Source organism: Eremothecium cymbalariae, chromosome 4 (assembly GCF_000235365.1).
Source record: "Eremothecium cymbalariae DBVPG#7215 chromosome 4, complete sequence".
In the NCBI taxonomy this organism is placed as follows: Eukaryota; Fungi; Ascomycota; class Saccharomycetes; order Saccharomycetales; family Saccharomycetaceae; genus Eremothecium; species Eremothecium cymbalariae.
The window spans coordinates 164,431-185,423 of NC_016452.1; the positions used below are offsets into that span (position 1 = coordinate 164,431).

The 20,993-nt window shown below is 40.2% G+C and overlaps 12 protein-coding genes and 1 further gene across 12 annotated transcripts; 7 read left to right on the forward strand and 6 right to left on the reverse strand.

Annotated features, from left to right (window-relative positions):
• Positions 1-402: 402 nt before the first annotated feature.
• Positions 403-2,178, reverse strand: UBX2 (Ubx2p; the record flags this gene model as incomplete). Its single annotated transcript, XM_003645927.1, has 1 exon — positions 403-2,178. One exon carries the CDS (start codon positions 2,176-2,178, stop codon positions 403-405), a length of 1,776 nt encoding a protein of 591 aa, XP_003645975.1.
• Positions 2,179-2,393: 215 nt separating this feature from the next.
• Ecym_4079 lies at positions 2,394-3,286 on the reverse strand (the record flags this gene model as incomplete).
• A 434-nt stretch (positions 3,287-3,720) lies between these two features.
• Positions 3,721-5,250, forward strand: GPI17 (GPI-anchor transamidase GPI17; the record flags this gene model as incomplete). Its single annotated transcript, XM_003645928.1, has 1 exon — positions 3,721-5,250. One exon carries the CDS (start codon positions 3,721-3,723, stop codon positions 5,248-5,250), a length of 1,530 nt encoding a protein of 509 aa, XP_003645976.1.
• Positions 5,251-5,521: 271 nt separating this feature from the next.
• Positions 5,522-6,523, forward strand: TAF11 (TATA-binding protein-associated factor TAF11; the record flags this gene model as incomplete). The annotated part of the gene is made up of 1 exon (XM_003645929.1): positions 5,522-6,523. The coding sequence occupies one exon, from the start codon at positions 5,522-5,524 to the stop codon at positions 6,521-6,523; it is 1,002 nt and encodes a 333-aa protein (XP_003645977.1).
• Positions 6,524-6,554: 31 nt separating this feature from the next.
• PPM1 (leucine carboxy methyltransferase) lies at positions 6,555-7,523 on the reverse strand (the record flags this gene model as incomplete). The annotated part of the gene is made up of 1 exon (XM_003645930.1): positions 6,555-7,523. The coding sequence occupies one exon, from the start codon at positions 7,521-7,523 to the stop codon at positions 6,555-6,557; it is 969 nt and encodes a 322-aa protein (XP_003645978.1).
• A 953-nt stretch (positions 7,524-8,476) lies between these two features.
• On the forward strand, positions 8,477-10,462 carry PPZ1 (salt homeostasis regulator; the record flags this gene model as incomplete). Its single annotated transcript, XM_003645931.1, has 1 exon — positions 8,477-10,462. One exon carries the CDS (start codon positions 8,477-8,479, stop codon positions 10,460-10,462), a length of 1,986 nt encoding a protein of 661 aa, XP_003645979.1.
• A 387-nt stretch (positions 10,463-10,849) lies between these two features.
• On the forward strand, positions 10,850-11,299 carry GPI19 (phosphatidylinositol N-acetylglucosaminyltransferase GPI19; the record flags this gene model as incomplete). The annotated part of the gene is made up of 1 exon (XM_003645932.1): positions 10,850-11,299. One exon carries the CDS (start codon positions 10,850-10,852, stop codon positions 11,297-11,299), a length of 450 nt encoding a protein of 149 aa, XP_003645980.1.
• Positions 11,300-11,528: 229 nt separating this feature from the next.
• Positions 11,529-13,160, reverse strand: PSP2 (Psp2p; the record flags this gene model as incomplete). Its single annotated transcript, XM_003645933.1, has 1 exon — positions 11,529-13,160. The coding sequence occupies one exon, from the start codon at positions 13,158-13,160 to the stop codon at positions 11,529-11,531; it is 1,632 nt and encodes a 543-aa protein (XP_003645981.1).
• Positions 13,161-14,025: 865 nt separating this feature from the next.
• Ecym_4086 (uncharacterized protein) lies at positions 14,026-15,270 on the forward strand (the record flags this gene model as incomplete). The annotated part of the gene is made up of 1 exon (XM_003645934.1): positions 14,026-15,270. One exon carries the CDS (start codon positions 14,026-14,028, stop codon positions 15,268-15,270), a length of 1,245 nt encoding a protein of 414 aa, XP_003645982.1.
• A 119-nt stretch (positions 15,271-15,389) lies between these two features.
• OST6 (dolichyl-diphosphooligosaccharide--protein glycotransferase) lies at positions 15,390-16,382 on the reverse strand (the record flags this gene model as incomplete). Its single annotated transcript, XM_003645935.1, has 1 exon — positions 15,390-16,382. The coding sequence occupies one exon, from the start codon at positions 16,380-16,382 to the stop codon at positions 15,390-15,392; it is 993 nt and encodes a 330-aa protein (XP_003645983.1).
• A 222-nt stretch (positions 16,383-16,604) lies between these two features.
• LRS4 (Lrs4p) lies at positions 16,605-17,453 on the forward strand (the record flags this gene model as incomplete). The annotated part of the gene is made up of 1 exon (XM_003645936.1): positions 16,605-17,453. One exon carries the CDS (start codon positions 16,605-16,607, stop codon positions 17,451-17,453), a length of 849 nt encoding a protein of 282 aa, XP_003645984.1.
• A 143-nt stretch (positions 17,454-17,596) lies between these two features.
• On the reverse strand, positions 17,597-19,585 carry Ecym_4089 (uncharacterized protein; the record flags this gene model as incomplete). Its single annotated transcript, XM_003645937.1, has 1 exon — positions 17,597-19,585. One exon carries the CDS (start codon positions 19,583-19,585, stop codon positions 17,597-17,599), a length of 1,989 nt encoding a protein of 662 aa, XP_003645985.1.
• A 288-nt stretch (positions 19,586-19,873) lies between these two features.
• UNG1 (uracil-DNA glycosylase) lies at positions 19,874-20,896 on the forward strand (the record flags this gene model as incomplete). The annotated part of the gene is made up of 1 exon (XM_003645938.1): positions 19,874-20,896. One exon carries the CDS (start codon positions 19,874-19,876, stop codon positions 20,894-20,896), a length of 1,023 nt encoding a protein of 340 aa, XP_003645986.1.
• Between the last annotated feature and the right edge of the window lie 97 nt (positions 20,897-20,993).

The window sequence follows — 20,993 nt, forward strand, 5'->3', positions numbered from 1 at the left end:
TAGGCGGCCCGCTGACTCCATTCTTTGGACTAATTGCTTTATCACCGTGATCCTTAACATTAGTGTTTAATGGAAGAAACCATAAGTGCAACGTCTGACGATTTTTCTTGTTATATTGCATTGGAGGCGAGTCTGTTATTTAATAGTCTGATATTTGAACAACCATATTATAAACCAGGTGGTATATCATGTGTTGTTGGTCAAGTATCAAGAACAAGAGGGGACGGAGAGGTTTTCCGTGCTATCAGACAGACTTTGTTAATGTACATCGCTTATAATATAAAGGGTTCTGAGCCGCCTCACAGATCTATAGTCCGGGTCTATTTACTGAGATCCATTTCTCATTTAGGTATGAGTTTTGTTATTACCATTATTATTTTATTAAACACTTTACATCAATCCCTAATCGTCACTCAGTGAATCTAATTGTTCTTGTTCCACATATTCTACTAGTAAGCTACCATTGGGCCAAATTTTTGATATATCTTGAATAAGTAATTCATCATCAAAGGGGATCTTGAATCTTGGGAATGGTGAAACTAGTTCAAAATCGATATATTCTGCTATCTGAAGGTTTCCCGGTTTGTCTATATCATCCAACTTGGTTAATTCTTCATTGATTGTTGCCTTGATTTCCTCTATAGTGTTAAGATTCATTTCGCAACTGTCTTTAAAACAAAGTACTGAGCTGTCGGCTGCTAAACTGTTGATAAGTTCAACCAATTTTGATTGTATTTCGGTTGCATCGTTACTCGTTTCCTGTAGGTACAAATGGCATCCAACATCCAAATATAGTTGGCGCAAGTTTGTACGACCTGGAAATTTTTTGATGATGCGTTTTCCATCTGATGTTCGAATTTGCAATACTGCCTGCTTATCATCCTTCTCATGATTAGTACTTCTGCAATCAAGGTTTGTAACAGTAGTATTCAACCAGAACAAGTTGCGGGCTGTAGCTTGTATCTTTCTTCTATATTCAGTCTCTTCTTCCAGTAACTTAGCTAGCTTTAGTTGTTCCGCTTCGATACGCCGTTTTTCTTCCTTTATTTGGTCCTGCCTTAATGATTCTTCAAAGGCCTGATCCTGTGATTCTTTGAGCTTTCTGGCCAACTCAAGTTCCTCCCTCTCATTACGGCTGATGATGAGTTCTGCAGAATATTTATCCATGTGCATGCGCAATGACCTTTGAAACCTCCTGAGGGAGGTTAGTCTGATTTTACCCAATAATGACATCCTAGTGGCTCCGTTAAAGGACCCGTTGGCGTTTAGAACATTTGCCACCAAATAGCATTCTGGGGTATACCTTACATCTAAGTGTTTCCCAACATACCACGTTTCCCTATCATGCGACGAACCAAAATATATTTCCAAGTTCTGCTTGTTTTCGTTAAAATAGGATATAGTAGACTCATCTGCTATAATATTCTTTAGAAACCGTTGAGAGCCTAAGTCTGAATCTTCTCCAACTAAATTTCCAAGGAAAATGATCAGCATGAACTTGAACTTCCTCTCGCAATCTTCCCACAACTCATTAAAGGACAACTTGCTTGCCAATGTCAATAACTCGTTTGATTCTGGACCAAGAACGGCAGTTATATCGTCCGAAACAGGTCTTACAGGCTCCTGAATTTTACTTGGGAATCTGGTAAACTTTTGAACACCATTGGCATTGTTATCCCCAAAACCAAATGATATCAAATTCCATATAAATGAAAAAATATCCACACCAAGCTTCACGATTAGACTAGGTAGCAGCATAACTACAAGAAGTATAGGATTTGTATCAAGACTACTTCTATTTGACTGCAGTCCAACAATCTGAAACTTCTCCTTATAATCTTGGGGCAATCGGCTCACTATCGGCAAGGATGGGATAAAGTTTCTGTCCGCTGCCAAAAATGGTACAACATGCTGTGTCGCCATATTTGGCGTTATGTGTGTAAAGTCATCCTCTTCAGCACGACTAGGACCTGCTGTAGCATTCAAATTTTCCTTCCAATCACCATCGAAGTATCGACTCAAAGCAGGTTCCAAATGCCATGAATGGTTTTGTAGAAGTTTAATTATTAACGGTAATTCATCTTCAGGAAACGAAGTAATGGTTTGGAACTGATTCAATTTCTCCTCCTCAGAATGTTGCAGATGGAACTCTTGATTACCGTTATAGACAATAGGCATTCTTCAACTGTTTATTGTCAACTTCTAGATATCCCTTCGGTGCTGCTGTTCTTTAGCTTTTTATGTGAACGTATCCGAAAATGTCGAAAGCAGGGGTGTTATCGCAAAATCAAACGTTTGGTGCACTTTTTTCAAAAAGTGTGCCAACGATGGCTGGCGTATATATAAAAGGTTGACGATGTAAAAAGAGTATATAGGGATGATTACTGTGTTTACTAATAGACTAAATACTTGTGAATGGGTGGTACGTTACTTTTGTTACGTACAGAGAGCGGGTAGCTTTGGTATTGATGGTGGTAATTTACGGTTTTTTGGCTACAACGTACCAGTTGTCTTTCTCGTAGCCACGCTTGACGACTATGCCTCCGGCACGTCTGCAGTCCTCTTCCAGCTCACCGTTACGATATAGATGGTAATATCTGTACTTGGTAACTGGGGTGCCTTGCTTACTGTTGTGCTCTGTTCGAGCCTCTTTTTCCTGCTGTCTTGTCTTCTCCTGCTCCTGTTTCCAACGTTCGATATAAGCAGCTCTTTCGGATGCTGGAATTTCTTGTAAATCAGGCTTTTTGATATGTTTCTCCTTTTCAGCAGACTGCGGCTTTTTCTGGTGCAACACCCAGGGAACTAGCACGTCCTGTTCCATACCTTCTTGGTACCCTCTTCGAGACTCGGCCTGCTCCAAGGCCCATGTGTATATTAAAGCCTCACTTCCGGACCTCAGCTTGCTCAGTATATGTCTAATGGCTGCTATGCGCCGTTCCTTAGTCGACCAATGATGGACAACGGCAATGCAGATGGCAAAGTCAAATGTGTCATCTCTATGTGGTAAACACAATCCATCGGCAATAATGGCATTGTACGACGGATTAAGGTCGTGAGCGCAAGATATCAGCTCAGATGACCTATCAGAACCTAGAATGTAAATGTCAGGATTCACTCCTAGATATTTCCCGTTTCCACAACCAACATCAATGCCAATGCTACCCGCTCTCTGTTGTTTCAGAAACTCTTCCACTATCGGCCAAGGTTTATAACGAGTTTGAGAGAAATGCGGTGCTATTTCATTGTATACCTGATGGACATACTTTTCCTCCTTATATTCTGCCATTTCTAACCAATCCTACCAAAATCATCAGCCATAGAAGCCTCTTTTTAAACAAAAAGGTACTTTATGTCTGGAACTGTAAACTTGTCCAATAATGCTCATCGCATCTCGAAGTTTTTCGATATCCTCGAGCCCCGATTACATAATGCATTATGTTCGAAAGGGATAAAGGCAACGTCAAATATTTGGGCTAAAAAGTCGTAATTATCCATATACGCGACATCGTAGCATATACTGGTCAATTTCAGAACAGCTTAGTGGTAGTAGTGCCCTCTAAGACCTTTCCAACTGCTAATTAGTTGTGAATCATCTGTCACGGAGTGAGTTCGCTGTACCGCCATGTCATTCGCCGCGCGTTTGTAGATTCTACGATTTACGTAAATTTGTAGTGCTATACAAACGTTGTTAGCATCTTTAAGAGTAGCACGGTATCCAAGATGTCAAATATACGTTTACGTCGAGCTACTGCTGTCTGGTTTTTAGCTTTATATCTACTGATAGGGGTGCCAGTATGGTACAAGTTAACTACTATCCATAGAGCACCATTACCTGCAGAATATATTGAAAGCCTATATAAGGGCAATAACCATGATGTTCATATGGTGATACCGGTGTATATTATGTCGAAAACTTTTAAATTTCCTGATCTACATGATGCTGTTCAATTGCAGGTTAATCATATGTTGCAAAACAAGGAACGGTATGTAAACTGGTCATTACAGGTGCTGCCATACCCTGAGGATGGATCTGTTGATCTTCATAACGAGTATGTGGTTATATTAGAGAATGATGAATCACCTGGATTCGTTATTCCCTCTGATGGAAGGAAGACTATTTTATTTCACAACCTAGACAATGTGTTGCATAACGACTTGCCGTTTTTTGTTTCCCAGAGCCTAGTTGAGCATACTTTTCAGTTGGAATGGAACCGGCTGAACAAAAAGTATACTTCTGGTGTGGATTCGAATCGGGTCAAGAATATGGCTATTGAATACAATCCTAATGTGCATTTGTCTATAAGTTTGCTTTCTGGTGATGGTAATCCTGTTTCTTGGGAGATTGAACATGTGGCGTTGAAGTACTTAACACCCTTGAGGCAATTCTTGTCCCCACTTGTCAATTTCACGATTGACACCAATATCATCTACTTTAACGATTTAAATCTACATCATTTAAAGAATAGATCTTTGTTATCCCAGCAAGACTTGAGCCAAACCATTGACTTGTCCGAGTTATCGTCTGCCAACTATTATGAAGAGCAAAATTGTTTACATCTAGCGATTGTATTTCCATCAAATAGTACAGGTTCCCTACCATTTATTAACTCTGATAAACATTGGAACTCGTTTCTGGTTCCACAATGGGGTACTTTGATAATTAACGATGAACCGCTACCTGAGAATCCTTATTTAAGCGAAGACTACTTAGCTCCTGTAATGCACAAATTTTCAAATGAACTTTTGCAACTTTTAGGTTTTACTGAGGATTCTGAAGGTTTATCTTCTCCTGTGATTACTCTCGACTCCTTCAAGAGATTAACTATTTTGAACAATTTAAATCATAGCATCAACACACTGTGGTCATTGGTCAAAATGACTTCAAATTTACCTCAGATGACTATACCGATAGACGTATTGACAAACGTTAAGGATGCATTAGATCTAAGGTTGGAAACAATTGAAATGCTAAATAACCCCGCTAAACAAAACTCCCATGAAGTTTGGAACGATGCGTTGATCAAAAGTAACAAATTAGTTTACCTGTGTGAAAAAGCCTTTTTCCACAAGGAAATGGTCCAGCAAATGTTCTTACCTCAAGAACATAAAGTTGCTGTGTATCTACCTCTGCTAGGTCCAATTAGTATTGTAACCATCGCTGGCTTCTTGAAGATCTGGAGAGAGCAGGATTCTGAATCCGATGATGATACGTCAACTGAAGAAGGAGCATCTAAAGAAAAAATGCAATAAGAATCTCCGTCTGCATAAGACAATTTTGTCTGCATGCTGCAATTAAGCTATACATTTTCAATCCCAATATACCATTATATATATATATATATATATATATATATAATTTATGTGAGCCTTCTGTTAGATTTAACTAGTCGCATTGTTTGAAGTACTCTTGCCGTCACTCAAAAAAACAGGTTACTTTATAAAGGCCATTAACTTAGCTAGTAATTTACATGAACGGTGGATGTTTGTACAACAAAAGGGCATAATATATATATGATCGGCGATGGCAGAAACGCATGGACCATTAGATAAGATTCCAATGGAAAATTATCCACCTCAAGTCACGTATGCAAACTATATGGCGATCAAACACATGATTGATCAAGTTATAAATGAAGATCAGGAATACGTTAATTGGAAGTTGAAGAATCACCGTACAGGAGGTACAATGGATAAGTACTTGAATACATATTTAAAGACAGCTGATGAAGAAACTCAATCTGAAGAATATGAGAAACACCCTCGGAAGAAACGTAAATTTGGAGAGGTTAATGAAGTTCCAAAAGATATGAAGTTTCCGCGTGACATATATGAAGAGTATATTCAAGAGCTACCAAGACCAAGGGAGCTAGATCAACAAGAGGTTAAGAAGCTCTTTGTAGATCATTTGGATGAAGAACAGATGAACCGTTATGAGGTTTTTAAGAGAACTTCGTTAGCAAAAAACCAAGTAAAGAAAATCTCAGGTATAGTAACGAACCAAACAGTTGCTGCAAATGTCAATTTACTTCTGGGAGGTATTGGAAAGATTTTTGTTGGGGAAGTTGTTGAAAAAGCCATTGATGTAAAACTAAAGTGGTTAATGGGGCTAATGGCGAACAGGTTTTATGATCGGAGAGTTATCGGGAACAAATTGAAGAAGCACCTGAAGAAATTGACGCTTTTGGTGGAAACTGAAGAGAGCATAGACGATAGTGTCGATGAACAGGAGAGTGATACTTATTACGATGATGACAAGGGCGAAGTTGTGTTTGTACAGATGAGCAACAAGCTCTTGAAAAGTACCAAGAATACAGAAGAAATAAGACGAGGCATTATCAAACAATACAATGAGCTGGTCACCCAGTTTAATGCGGTAGATGTAAGCGTAGAAAAGTATATGAATAGTCCCCTTCTTCCCGAACATATTCGGGAAGCTTGGAGGTTGTACCGGTTGGAAAATGATACTGTGTCCAGTGCCCAATGGAGGACACAAGGTGAAGGTAATGGCTTGCTCTTTAGATAAAAAAGCGCTTATATATATCAGATATCTATATTTACCAAGAGGTAATTAGTATTATATAATGTGATAGTAAAATTTCCAATTCTTCCAACTCATCCAGAAATTGCAGTGTTTTCAGCCGCTGTTTTTCCTTAGACGAAATATCACTTTCGTAGTATTCCCACATAGTTTTAATGCTAGAGTTATATGGGAATCTAGATGCATACGTCTCCTTCGAATTATACATCATGAGAGTCGGCATCTCCAGGCGTCTTGACTCTCTCAAGTTAGCCTGCATGATGATTCCGAAGCGATCATTGTTGTCTGCGCCGCCAATCGGATCGTAACTGATCCATTCGCCGTGTTCATAGAAGGAGATTACCACGTCAATGATATTTTTGGAACTGTCATCACTAAGATAGCATAGAACGCATTCGGTGATGATAATTGTAGGCACATCTCTTGACGTAAATTCCTTCAGGAGGCTGCAAATTTCTGCGCCATTTCTCAGATCCCCAGGCACCAACACATATCGATCAGTGACAATTCGATCCTCGGAAAACCCGTCTCCAACCTTTATCTGCTGCTTAAGCCTCTCGTTTATTATCAACACATCCTTCTTTAACTTAACTGACGCCTGAAAATCGATATCTACGTATCGAACATTCTCAAAAGCATCCATAATCATCAACATACGCAAATCAGAACCACAACCCAGGTTCACAACCTGCGCTCGTTCTCCGTACCGCTCCAGGAACTTGTGCAATTCCACATCTACCGACTCCGTCCGCAGATATGTCCCGTAGTTCATCACAGGTAATAGGCTTCTACACGCATTATGAACCCTTGAATAGGCACGTCGGTTCAATTTCTTCAGAGTGTTACAGTACTCCAAATGTGTCTCCTTGTAGTTTTTATAGCAACAGGTAGCGGTTTGCTGCACACTGGGGAGGTATCCCTTTGAGATCGCCGCCATTTTGTAAGACAGAGCATCAAAGTCTGTCTGCTGAACCGACCTATCCATTCCCAAGTACCCTTAACCCAGCCTAATGCTTCAGTTATCCTAAAATCCTAGTCCCCATTGCTCGATACGAGGTGGATTATGTCCGTTAATAAGTTTAATTCAATAAATCTAAAAATATTGAAAAATAATTATTTGTCACGTGATAACTAATTTAGGGGAAGTCTTTGTTACCCGGACATAACATGAGCAATGGCAGGGGAGGGGGGCGTAGAAGAAAGGTACTTAACGACTTTTCGTTACTGACAACAGCGAAACATACGAAGCAATAACAAGCAGCTACACCATAAAATCAAGGGCGGCAAGCAGTTGAATCGTTCAAACTCCGAAATTGTAAGTTTATTTTACAGGTTAGAAAGTTCCTCGCCAGTTTGCAAAAGGTTAACGAAGAGGCAAGATTCACAGCTGCAATTTGGTGCAAATACCATAACACATTACAAAGGAAAGGAACGGAAAGGAAAGGGACGCACATTTGGTTGTTGCGAGTGGGACCACGGGGAAGAGTACAAAGAAAAATTTGGCTTTGATTACTTTCTTAATTTTAAGTTGGTCGCATTAAAGTTTTGGGGCTCGGAAGACACTCATTGGCCCTGGAATTAGTCATATTAAAGGCGTGATTTTCTGAATTGTTTTATTTTTATTTTATTTTTTGTTCAAACGCCTGGTTTAGCTATTTTAGGTTTTCCAGTTTGTGTGGTGGCTGACTCAGTATACTAATCGGGGGGTTTTGATTGTTGAGGAGGCGGGAGTTGGCGTAAATCTGATATATCGAAGTTCAACCACCCCGTCAGGTTCAACGTTTTGTGTTCCAAACCAAGAGCTTAAGGAGATCATTTGATCATTTCATACAGCAGTAGAAGTGTACGCTCATTTTAGCATTCTGTAATAACCAGACTGCCTTTTTTCTCCTTCTCCGTTTGTTTTGTAACTAATATTGATTTGGAAATCGTAACGCCATGGGTAACGCTCCTTCCAAGCCTCTTTCATCGAAGAAGAAAAAGTCTTCCAATAATAGCAATTCTGGAGGCGAAGAGCTACTTCAATTTACAAGAACTGATACAGGTCAATCTGTCAAGAGTTCTAGATCAGTAAAATCTTCCAGGTCACGGAAGTCTCAACCTGGGTCTGTACCAAATACACCGAAAAACAGTGCTAATGATAACAGTGCAAATTCTGTTCCAGGTTCTTCAGCATCAAGAAAAAACAGCTACACACATTTAAACCTGGCTGTACCTGTGCTGTCGAGGTCAAATTCGCAGCACAGTTTTACGCCACATCAACACACAAATGAATTACAGCAGGATCAAAGGACATCACCGGAGCAACAGCGAACACCGAGGGCTTCTAGCTTTAGTAATGGTGAATTGCCACCTTCAATGGTCCAAATGGAACCCAAATCTCCAATTTTGCGATATTTTACAGCAACGAACAATCTGAACACTTCATACAATGAAAATTCGTTGACGGATGATGATATGGACACGACATATAATGGCTCAGAAGCAAATGATGATGCACACTCGCATAAATCACGCAGAGATTCGAGGAGAAGGAGTAGTGCTTCCAGTCAAAGAAGAAGATCTGGTGGTCAACAACAGCATTTAGACTTACCACCAAACCCTACAACTCTAAGCCGTACGTCCTCACATTCGAGCTCACATAGCAGGAAATCATCTCTGGGCACAACAGTTAGTGGTGGAGGGGGAAATTCAGTGTACTCAACTCCAATGGCTTCTCCAGCAGTTGATAAAGAGGACGCAGCTGACTATTTTGATGGTCAACTTGTCCCATATGGGTATCCTAATGAAGCGTTGGATTTTGAATCATTGGAAAACCAGGAACATGAACTTGATATAGATAATGAAGGAGGGGATTTATATTCTCATAACTTACCACAGGATGGTGAAGATTTACTAATATCAACACAGGATGGCTCTTTGCCTAAGAAGAAAAAACAGATAAAACCTCTTGATATAGATGAAATGATACAGAAATTGTTAGATGCTGGGTATCTGGGGAAACGTACCAGAAATGTATGCTTAAAGAATTCTGAAGTCACTCAAATTTGCCACCAAGCACGTGAAATATTCCTCTCGCAGCCGTCATTGTTGGAATTATCTCCTCCTGTAAAGATTGTCGGTGATGTGCATGGTCAATATGCGGATTTATTAAGATTATTTACTAAATGTGGGTTTCCTCCATCCTCTAATTATTTATTTTTAGGGGATTATGTTGATCGTGGAAAGCAATCTTTGGAAACCATCCTATTACTACTTTGTTATAAGATAAAATACCCTGAGAACTTTTTCCTTTTAAGAGGGAATCACGAATGTGCTAATGTGACAAGAGTATATGGGTTTTACGATGAATGTAAACGTCGTTGTAATATCAAAACTTGGAAAGTGTTTATCGATACATTTAACACCCTACCACTTGCAGCTATCGTCGCCGGTAAGATTTTCTGTGTACACGGTGGTCTATCGCCAGTCTTAAATTCTATGGATGAAATCAGGCATGTGAGCAGACCTACGGACGTACCAGATTTTGGCTTAATCAACGACCTCCTATGGTCTGATCCTACAGACTCTCCAAATGAGTGGGAGGATAATGAGCGTGGTGTGAGTTACTGTTATAATAAAGTTGCTATTAACAAATTCTTGAATAAATTTGGGTTTGACTTGGTTTGCAGAGCTCATATGGTTGTTGAAGATGGCTATGAATTTTTTAACGATAGAAGCTTGGTAACTGTATTCAGTGCCCCGAACTACTGTGGTGAATTCGACAACTGGGGTGCTGTAATGAGTGTTAGCGAAGGTTTGCTTTGTAGTTTTGAGTTGTTAGATCCATTGGACAGTGCTGCATTGAAACAAGTCATGAAAAAAGGTAGACAAGAACGTAAACTGGCTAATAAGCAGCAACAACAGTTCTTTGAAACTACTTGATTAGTAAAGAAGGTGCATATCGTATATGGTGAAACTAATACATCAGAGGATCAATCATAAGTCATAGAAATAGAATTGTAGACTTGAACTGCTCTTCACCGATGTAATGTTGATCGTTTTGACATTTCACTGTTATAAAAGGCTTGGCCAAATAATTCTTTACTACTTTTAAAAACTCCACATATCATTTCATTATTTCTTCATTATTGGCGTATGTATATTAGTTTTCAATCGCCGTCATATATTTAGGTACTGTAAGTAATTTGAAATGAGTTCATTGTCCAACTTTCGTTTTGTGGGGGCGTTCAAAATTAAATTAGTTGTTAACTACCTGGTATTAGAGATGTGAGGGACAGCGGGCGAGTGTTACAATTTAATTTCTACAAGATGAGAGACCTTCGAAGGGAATATTCGGGATTTGTTCAGTCCGTTGGTATAACATGTATATTAGTCTTCATTGCAATATGGATGCTTATTCCTTATCCACCGCATCCCGTCAAAACGGCTAATAATATCAGACAAAACGTTAGTTTATTGATTAGTGAGGTTTTAGATATTCTACCCCAAAGGTATTGGATAATATGCATTCAGTGCATGATACTGATGCAGATGCTTTTTGCGTATATTGGTTTGCCAATTTTCAACGATGATGTGTTAAATGTTCCGTTGTATGACTTAAAGACGATCACTGATTCGAAAGCTATTTTGGTAGAATTCCAAGATCATGAGGAATTCTTAAGGAAATATGCATTTGAAGAAACTAGTGGGGTCTATGATATACCGATTACAGAGGTTTCAAAGGTATTGTATGGTTCATCGAAATTGAAAAAGGAATAGAAGGATTGATAGAATAATGCTTACAATGAGTCTTCTTGCTATTTCTCTGGGTTTGTTAAAATGAAAACTATTATACAGTAGTAGGTAAAAACAAAACTGGTAGATAAAACTACGTATGTTATAAACACGTCAACAAAAATAATACGTATAATTCAGTTGACAATGCTCCTTATAAAAGGAACTGAGATTGAATTTGAATGCACACTAGTAACAATAGGGGAGGTAAAAATCAATGTGCACCGCCACGTCCTCCACGGCCGCGACCACGTCCTCCACGGCCTCCCCTACTGCTGTCTCTATTATTGTTATTACTGCCACTTCCGCTGTCGCCCAACAAGAATCCAGCAGCTGGACGGAACAGTGAATACGTGTTCGGGCCCCTATGGCCCCCATCATTGCCATGACGATGGCCTCCGGCAGTCGCATAATTTCTAGCAGCGCCATTAGTCCTGTCGCTATCGCCATTATTACGCTCAAAGGTCTTAGAGCCGCTATCATTGCCATTGCCTTCGAAGTTAGAATTCTCTCTAAAACGGGAATTGTGGCTACCGCCTCTTGGTTCAAAATTCCCTCTGTAGCTACCACGAGAAGGGCCTCTCCGAATTGAATTGCCTCTACCACGGAAGGTGCCTCGATGACCTCCGCGGTAATGGCCAGATCTGTTTTGACTTTCAGCTCCATCCTTGAATACAAATTTTGATGAAAGAGGATCATTTTCATCCTTGGAATCGTTACAGTATTCCCTTCCTGATTCATTGTTACTGATAGTATGCTTTGGTGGCAAGTTGGAAGAAGCCTCTGTTGACACTGCATCTGAAGAAGAGTAAGGAATTTGCTTCAAGGAGGCATTAGCTGCTGCTGTTGCTGCTGCTGCGTCATCCCTTTCCTTAGCAGCTTTTTGCAAAACTTCCGAGTATGTCAACCTTGGCTTAATAGTTGCTGTTTTCGTTTCCTTTGTCTGAACGTCATTTTTCTCTACACCTACTTGTTCTTCTTCAAGATCATCTTCGATGGCATGTAAGTCGTCCTTTGAGTTTTGATGATCTCTCTTCAACAAAGTGACTTTCTTTATATCAGCAGGTGTCCCCTCGCCAAAAGAAATCTTCCTCAAGATGGTAGTATCTTCAATATGAAACTTCTGAACCGTTTCTTCTATTTGCAATATCTTTGCCTGCGTATCTACAGGCTTTGCATCACCAAATGGATTCGACTTTGGCTTCGTCTGCTGCGTAGTTACAGTTTTCGGCGCATCTAGTTTCGCCGCCCCAGCACCATGGTAAGGCTTAGCAGGATCAGCACAAGTAGGTGTCAAGAGGGTATGCTTGTTAACGTAATTTTGAAAATCAGAAAACTCCGCTGGCTCCACCTTAATTGCATGAATATCCATCAACGGTTCTCGCCATTGAGACATAATCTTATCCATATCTCTAAACGAGTAAACCTGTACAAAGGATACCTTCGAGGCCTTGGTAAAATTCTTGTCAAACACAGATGTACTATCCAAAGAGGGGTTTTTATTCAACTCCCAGAACATCTTGAATTTCATGAAACGCGTAAACTTGGTACGAAACAAATCTTCGATCTCAAAGTTGGAAAACTTACTTGGCAAATTAGAAAACTTAATAATATAAGGCGCATCATATTGCTTGTTTGAACCATGGAAATTATTACCATTAGAATAACCACCACCGCCATGATCACCACCTCCCTGTCCTCCATGACCTACAATAGACGCCGATTTCAACAGATCAAGCGACGTCGTGTTGCTTAAAGTAGTACTGATTGCGTTCAAATCTATCTCATTCTCATTCCACACTGAATCATTCAATGAACTATCGTCCAAGAACTCCTCCAAGGACATCTTTTTCTTTGCCGCATTGTTGTTGCTTGCTAATCACAATAAAACGAATTTCTTTAGTTAGTACCATGAAAATCTTTTTAATAAGCTCCCTCCCCCTTCCCTCTCTCACGCACTCCCCAACCCCCCTCAAAACTCCCAGTAATCCTCAGTTGCCGCCATTCAATTCCTCACCTCCATATCCAACACTCAAACACCACTCTCCTCAATTCCTCCTCCCCTTCCCCAACCTTTGAAAAATTTCTCTTACCACAACCTCAATGCCCTTGAATAACTGCCAACTGAGGGGGGCCCTCCAACGAGAGATACTTACGGGAAAAAACACAAGCAAACTTTCCAGAACGCTACCATCAATCTAACATACTCATATCAAAGTGACCTCGATGATTCTAGCTCCAATCAAAAACACGAACGACTAATTATTGGCCTCTTGTGAGCGGTTTCAATGGTCTCGTTGCGTTATGTGGCTGTTTTGATTGTTGCCAATTCGCCACTCTCACTTTGGGATCTTTTCTTTTTTAAAATAACGTTCACGTGATCTAGATGATCTTAGTCACGTGATCTGAATGAGATCTTCATCACGAGGCTGTGGCTCTAAAAAGCTGCGGAATGCCAAGACGCATCTAAAAGAATGTATTTACTCGAAGATTTAATTATAAAACTGGGGATTAACCGCGGTTTTCTGTGAAAAATTGCTAGTGGGATGCATATTATATGTTGGTATCTATATCTGGCGGTTTTTATTGATAAGATCCATCTGGTAGGCTCGAATGGGGCTTCTTAGTGTTTGTTAGTGGATTCTGCAGCAGTACAGCGATCGTTGGTTGTTCAGGAGGATATTTGAAGAGGATAAATAGTGTTTGTTAAGATGGCTGTTAATTCGTTGGAGGTGGCAAGACGGCGATGGACGCTTGGGTTGTTTATCCTGGGTTTGGTGGTGTTTCTTTGGGTTTTATCTGCGATTCTTTTGAGCCATATATTTGAAGATGGGACGTACAGGAAGCCCTTTTTTGTGACTTATCTGAATACTGCATCGTTTGTGATTTATTTGCTTCCTCGAGGGTGGAAGATGGTGATGGGTTATCTTTTTATGGGTGTTGCTACGAGAGGAGAAGGAGGAGGAGGTGCAGGGTTTCTCGATGAGCCGCTTTTGGAGGAGGGGCATAGTGGTGAGGAGGTTGTCGCGGCTTTTGAACAGACGTCATCTTTGTCGTTACTGTCTTTTCCTTCGGTGGCGGAGCCTGTGCCATTGGAAGTGGATCTGCAAGCAGCGTCGGCCCCGACACAAGAGTTGTCTGTACGTGAGACTGTGAAACTTAGTGCTGATTTTTGCATAATGTGGGTGTTGGCCAATGTCGCGGCCAATGCAGCTTTGAGTTATACGTCAGTTACATCGCAGATCATACTTTCCTCTACATCTTCATTTTTCACCTTGATAATTGGTGCATGCTATCGTATTGTTTCGATTAATAAGGCGTATGTCCTTGGGTGTGTAGTATCGTTTATTGGTATTATACTTACTACATACTCAGATTCAGCGGTTACTTCTCTAAAAGAGCTATTGATAGACTTTACTCTTAGGGCGGCCTCGTTCACTGATTTAAACTTGAGAACCTCGGGGACGCCTTCAACATTCTTCGGCAACCTGCTTGCCCTTCTTGGATCTATCATGTATGGATTTTATTGCACGCTTCTCAAGTACAAAGTTCAAGATGAATCGCAACTAGATATGATGCTTTTTTTTGGATTTGTTGGTTTATTTACATTGCTCTTTTTCTGGCCCTTACTTATTATTGTACATTTGCTTGGGTTAGAGGCATTTGAACTTCCGCATGACCCAAAAGTTATTTCTGTTATATTTCTAAACTGCTTCATCATGGTAGTGAGCGAGCTTTGCTGGGCGAAATCAATGTTTCTAACGTCGCCTTTAACAGTGACTGTCGGTTTAAGCGCTACTATTCCGTTTGCTATGTTTGGAGACTATATAATAAAGGGTAGGAATATGACCTTGCTCTATTTTATAGGAGCGAGTTTAATCTTTGTGTCCATTTTCATTATTAATAAGGAATCAAAGGAAGTTATTAATAGACAAGAGAGACCGCAGATAATATAGGTAGCTGATGTGGTGCTAGAATATTACACGATTTCTGTATATATAACTTTTATACAAATTTAAAGTGAATGCTTAAAAATTTTATACTGATTCATTGAATTAAATATCTACTTGAGTCATTATAGCAGAAGATACGGATAAGAAGGTAGTTTGATTTTGTAACACTCTAAGAAGTAAGAGAACAAGTTGAAGAGTGCAACGTCAAGTATTATTATTGCTAAAATTCTCCCATATGGAGGAACACGTATTTTAGTTTTAATCACCCAGATCAAGAGAAGTAAACAAATAGCCATGGCACAATACATTAGAGATACCGTTAAAATCTCAATTCCAAATTGCCAAGATGTTGAACCTGCAAAAAACATTATTTGCCCTTCTTCATTCTTTGATATAAATGGAATGCCATTGATTTTGGTAAACTTATATCCCGTAATGGAAATCAAGATTCCAAGCAGCGATAGTACGCATCCAATGAACTTGAACCTGTTGGAGATTAGCGGTAAGCATATCTTCTTAAATGCAACAAAAACTAGGATGAAACTGGCAAAGCTTTTTAAGAATGAATTCAGGTTGAAATCTTCCCGAATATTAACAAAAACATTGAGAATCCTCCCCAAGAAGTCCGCAAATTGAACAGCCTTATCTACCGTCAACTCAGGGCTAATCTGAAACTCATAAAATAAACTAGTAGAAAATGAGAATAATTCATTCTCTTCCCCTGGTGGATATACTAAACATCGGGGTACATCAACCAATCCCATGTCCTCCACAAATTTATGAATCTCACTGGTATCTATCTCAAAGAACAAAAAGTGCTGGCTTCTTTGTTCAGGTAGCGTATGTGTTAACGTCCACGCTATTTTGTTCCACACTGGCCAAAACGACTCACAAGTCCTACACACCTGTCCATGGCTATCGGGCTTCGATGATGTAACTAGTACAATAGAATAAAATTCCCGTGCTCCATTTGACAACCACTCGTAGTTTTCTTGCGTGACATGCACAACGCCATTGCTATCCGATAACGGTATAATGTCGGACCACGTTAGCAAGCCAGTTACTAAATGTGCATACAGCAGACCCATAAATAATACCATATTCTTCCATAGCATACTTCTAATAGTAGTTGTAAGCTTTACCACCTCTTCTATGCCCTAGTAGCTCGTTCTTTGCCTGTTTTTGAGATGTGCTTTGATTCACCCAGTTTGATCAACAAGATCAACAATTCTAATAATTTTCGAAAATATTATTGAGCAAAAGGTTAGCCATTACTACACAACATTACCCCATGGTAGAAGAAAGGTAGTTGAGGATTAAGATTATTAGAGCCAATTATGTCGACGGCGCTCCAAACTCTAGCCAATTACTATGAGTCAGTAATTCAATGTGAAAGAATCTATAGCGATTACATTATTGCACAGCAGTCCATCGACCCTAAAACAAAACAACAGCATGAATCGATACTGACTAAAGAAACAATAAGTCTAAAGAAGCAGGTTGAACAATTGATCACGGAATCAGTATCTCAGAGACAGGAAATTGATAGGCTGAGGAATCTGAATAAGACGCAGCGTTCGTTGTTGGAGTCTAAGTTGGAGGCGGCCAAGAAGCGACTAGCCAGATCTAAAGAAGGTGTAGTTAATCAGGATGAGCAGGTGCTGCAGAAGCAGGAAGATTTAAATGGCAGGGGCGGAAATGAAGCTACAGGTGGTGGCAGTGGTAGTGGCAGTGATGGTAGTGCAAGTAACAATGGCGCTGGATTTCACTTATTGTCACCTTTGCGCTCTCCTGGGGGTAAGGTTAAGGCGCGTAAGCTAAATGGCATAGCAGTGCATAATAGGGTTGCAAGGTTAAGGCAAGTTATAAATGAAGGACGTAAAACTATGTTTGACGAAGATACAGATGACAGTGCCAATCTAACTGACGAAGTAATGTTTATGGAGACTTTTAAGCGGACCGATGCAGCGGGGAACTCAAGTGCTGGTGACGGTCAAGGAAACACCGCAGGAAACGAAGTGCATCCTGAAGACGAAGATGATGATGAAAATATGGAGGGAGAAGGTTCCTCACAGCTGAAGAAGCGGAAACTATCGCGGAAGCGAATCCAAACAACTGAAAATGAGGGTTATCATGTGCGTGGATTTAGATCTAAGAATCTTAAGGGCATATTTAAGGTAAAATGATGATGGTGCTGATGGTGATGATAACAATATTTAAGATATTTCAGATATTTCAAATATTTTGTCTATTATAAACGCTAGTCTCCATGTTCCAGTGCATTTAGGATAGCTGAGGAAAGAAAACTTTGAATATATTTCAGTCACTACTATAATTTTGACTTGAGTCCACTCAACCTATACTTAACATCCTTCAACTGCTTTGTCTCAGGTTCCCATCGATCAAATTCTTTAAACAACATCAAAATCTCCTCTTTGTTGAGATGGGCTCCACATTCATATAGTAAACCTCGCATACACCAAGGTAGATGATATGGATTCGATCCCAATTGATTTACTTGATACGGTTTGTAAATTACTGGGATATCAACTGGTAAATCAGTCGTCTCAAGTGCGAATTTGATTCCCAATTCATAAACCTGGTCTTCGTTGTATATCTTGGAATGGCCACCGCACGTCAAGTTTCCTGCCAAAGATGCACTTATTTCCTTTATGATATTGTGATCATCATAACCCAAGTTTATTAAGTGGTGAGCAATCTTTACAATGCGAGTGATAAATGCAGGCGTCTTTGAGTCTTTATCAATGAATGTTGCTCTAAAAATGTTAGGGTGATGAGCAAATAAGCAGGTAGAAGAATACAATGGAACTAGCTGATCATTAATAGAACCGATGTAAGTTATTTTAACATTGCTTGCAATGATTATTCGTAATGATTGGATGTACTTTTTAGATTGGATAGTATTGAAGTCTTGAAACTGGAATAGTTCTTGCAATGAATCATTTTCGATAGTTGAATATGCTTTCACCAGGAAAGTTTGATCAACGCCATAGAACGGGCCATTATTAATGCCAGCCATGGCCAAAACACTAATAACCTTTTTCCTTTTTGTTTCTGCCAGATCTACGGGGGCATCTGGATCAATGTAGATCGGATTCAGGTTGATAACACCTGCCTCGATTAACTTAGCCAGTAGTATAACAGTGACAGGGCAGCCCTGTGAATGCGCGACGAAATATACAAAATCTGCATCATTTATTTCATTTGCCCACTTCTTCATCACCTCAAAAAAATACCCTACCCGTTCGAAAACTTTGCCCTCTTTTTCTAAAGCTATTTTACTGATTTGCACGCTGGCATTCTTTTCTCGGAACCATCTAACCACAGTTTTCTCTGCCTCGGTAATAAACTTGGTAGAAGTGCCAGTAGGTTCACCGATAAGCGGCCTTATCATCTTTGTGGGGAAGAAACCATGCACACCCACGAGTAAGACTTTTACAGGTTTTGATTTGTTTGCAGACAACATATTTAGGGTTGTCTGCGGTCCACGTCTGTATAACGTACAATTCTTCAATCTAGATTCGTTAATTAAATTCCACTTATGACCTAACCTCCCTACGGAAGAGTAAAGAAAAGTAAATGGAGTGTGTTTTGGTAGAATGTCAAAAGAGGGTACCAAAAGATGAGCGCTATCGCTAGTCTCATGTTGGGAAGTAGAACTTTTATCTTCCTGAGCTATCTCCTTGGCAGATTTTGGTTTAAATAGAATAGCACCCTTCCTAGTAGATAAAATCAATTCGTTAATCACAGGTTTTTTGGACTTGCTCTGATGCGGGAAATCGGCGTCATCTTCAATTGGTGGACTATTTTTGTTCCAGAGAGGCCATGATCTCTTTTTACCCCTAGAGCTCTCCTTATTGATTGCATCTTCAGGTGAAGATGGCGTTTGCTGTCCTTGAAAAGCCGATTCAACAAACGAATCAGGAGTCGTACCATTGCTGGTATCAGAATACCGCCTATCTAACCCCTTCAGTGAAGTATATGAACCCTTGCGCCACCATGAAGAATAAGATGTATTATTACCGTTCGAAGTACTGCTATGTTTGTTGGAACCAGTGCTCCCTTGCTCCTGTTCAACTAGCTTCTCTAGCATCGTATTCATATTCTTGCTACTACTGGTATTCATGGACGGCCGACGCTTCCGATACCAAACTCTCCACGAGTTCAGTGGCAGGTGTTCAACCTCCCCTTCATCAACAGGCTCAACAGCTGTATCTGTGCCATTCGATTTGTTATTGCTATTTTTATTTCCTAATGACGTCGTGACAGACTTGTTGGATGATCGACTACTAGTCATTAAGATGCGTCTCAGGAAGAAGATTTTCCAGGAATAGTCACTTGGTGGTGTCGTTATGAACTTCAGAAAGCAAATAAGGCTATTGCCTACTCAGAAATTGATCGTTTTGGGTTGGTGTGGTCTTCTGAAGTGTTTGGTTTGGATTAAAAGTGAGAGTAAAGGATTTTGTACAAATTTTGTAGAAGAAACATTGCGCTTCGTTCCGACATGTGGTTTCTCTAATTATCACGAGCTGACTAAAACGAAGGAAACTTAGGGACTGAAGGCGTATAATCTAAGGAGTTTATGATGACGATACTGACTGCCAAAAGAAAACTGAGTGATCCAAAGGTTGCTTCGAGTGCGTTAAAGTCCAAAAAGCAGAGGTCTCTTACGGAGTTTTTCAGTGTGTCAAAAACTAACGCGACGCCGTCTTCTAATGTTGAGGAACAGAAGGTGGAAAAGAGGGTTCAAAGCAAGGTGGAAAGGAATTGTTCTGTGGCCAATGTGCAATTGAACGAGGATAAGCCTGTAGAGTCGTTCAGGGCTGGTCTTACGCCAGAGCAACTGCAGCTGTTGTCGTTGGAGATGAACACAATTGACGCGACATGGTTCCGTAAACTTCGTCCTGAGTTTACGAAGCACTACTTTCTGCAGCTGAAGAGGTTTGTGATCGGAGAGCAGAATCAGCATACTGTGTTCCCGCCTCCCAAGGATGTGTATTCTTGGACACGGCTGACTCCATTTGACAAGGTCCGGGTTGTGGTTATTGGACAGGACCCATATCATAACCATAACCAGGCCCATGGACTGGCGTTTAGTGTGAAGCCACCAACGCCTGCACCCCCTTCCTTGAAAAATATATACAAGGAGCTGCAGACCAACTACCCGGATTTTGTTGTAGATCTCAGCGTTGGTGATTTGTCACATTGGTCGGAGCAAGGTGTACTATTGCTGAATACCAGTCTAACGGTGCGAGCACACTCTGCAAACTCCCACTCCAAAAAGGGATGGGAGCCCTTCACGAATCGTGTCGTCCAGCTCCTTGTTGATGACAGAAAACAGTCGGGGGCACCATTGGTGTTCCTTCTGTGGGGTAGCAATGCAGCTAAACTTGTTGAAGGAGTGCTTGGGAACAGGAAGCAGGAGAACTTCTTGGTACTAAAGTCTGTTCATCCATCACCTCTCTCGGCTTCCAGAGGCTTCTTTGGAAACTACCATTTCAAGAAGATAAACGACTGGTTATATGCCAGAAAGCATCCTATGATTGATTGGAGTGTCTCTCCCAGCACGCAACTAAAGGAGGTAATGGAAGCGAATGAGAATCTCTGAATATATATACATATATATAAACTCTACGTTAAACTAGACATTTTAAATAACCTTATCACCTTTCATGGATATGATTTTGACGATTTAATGTTAATTA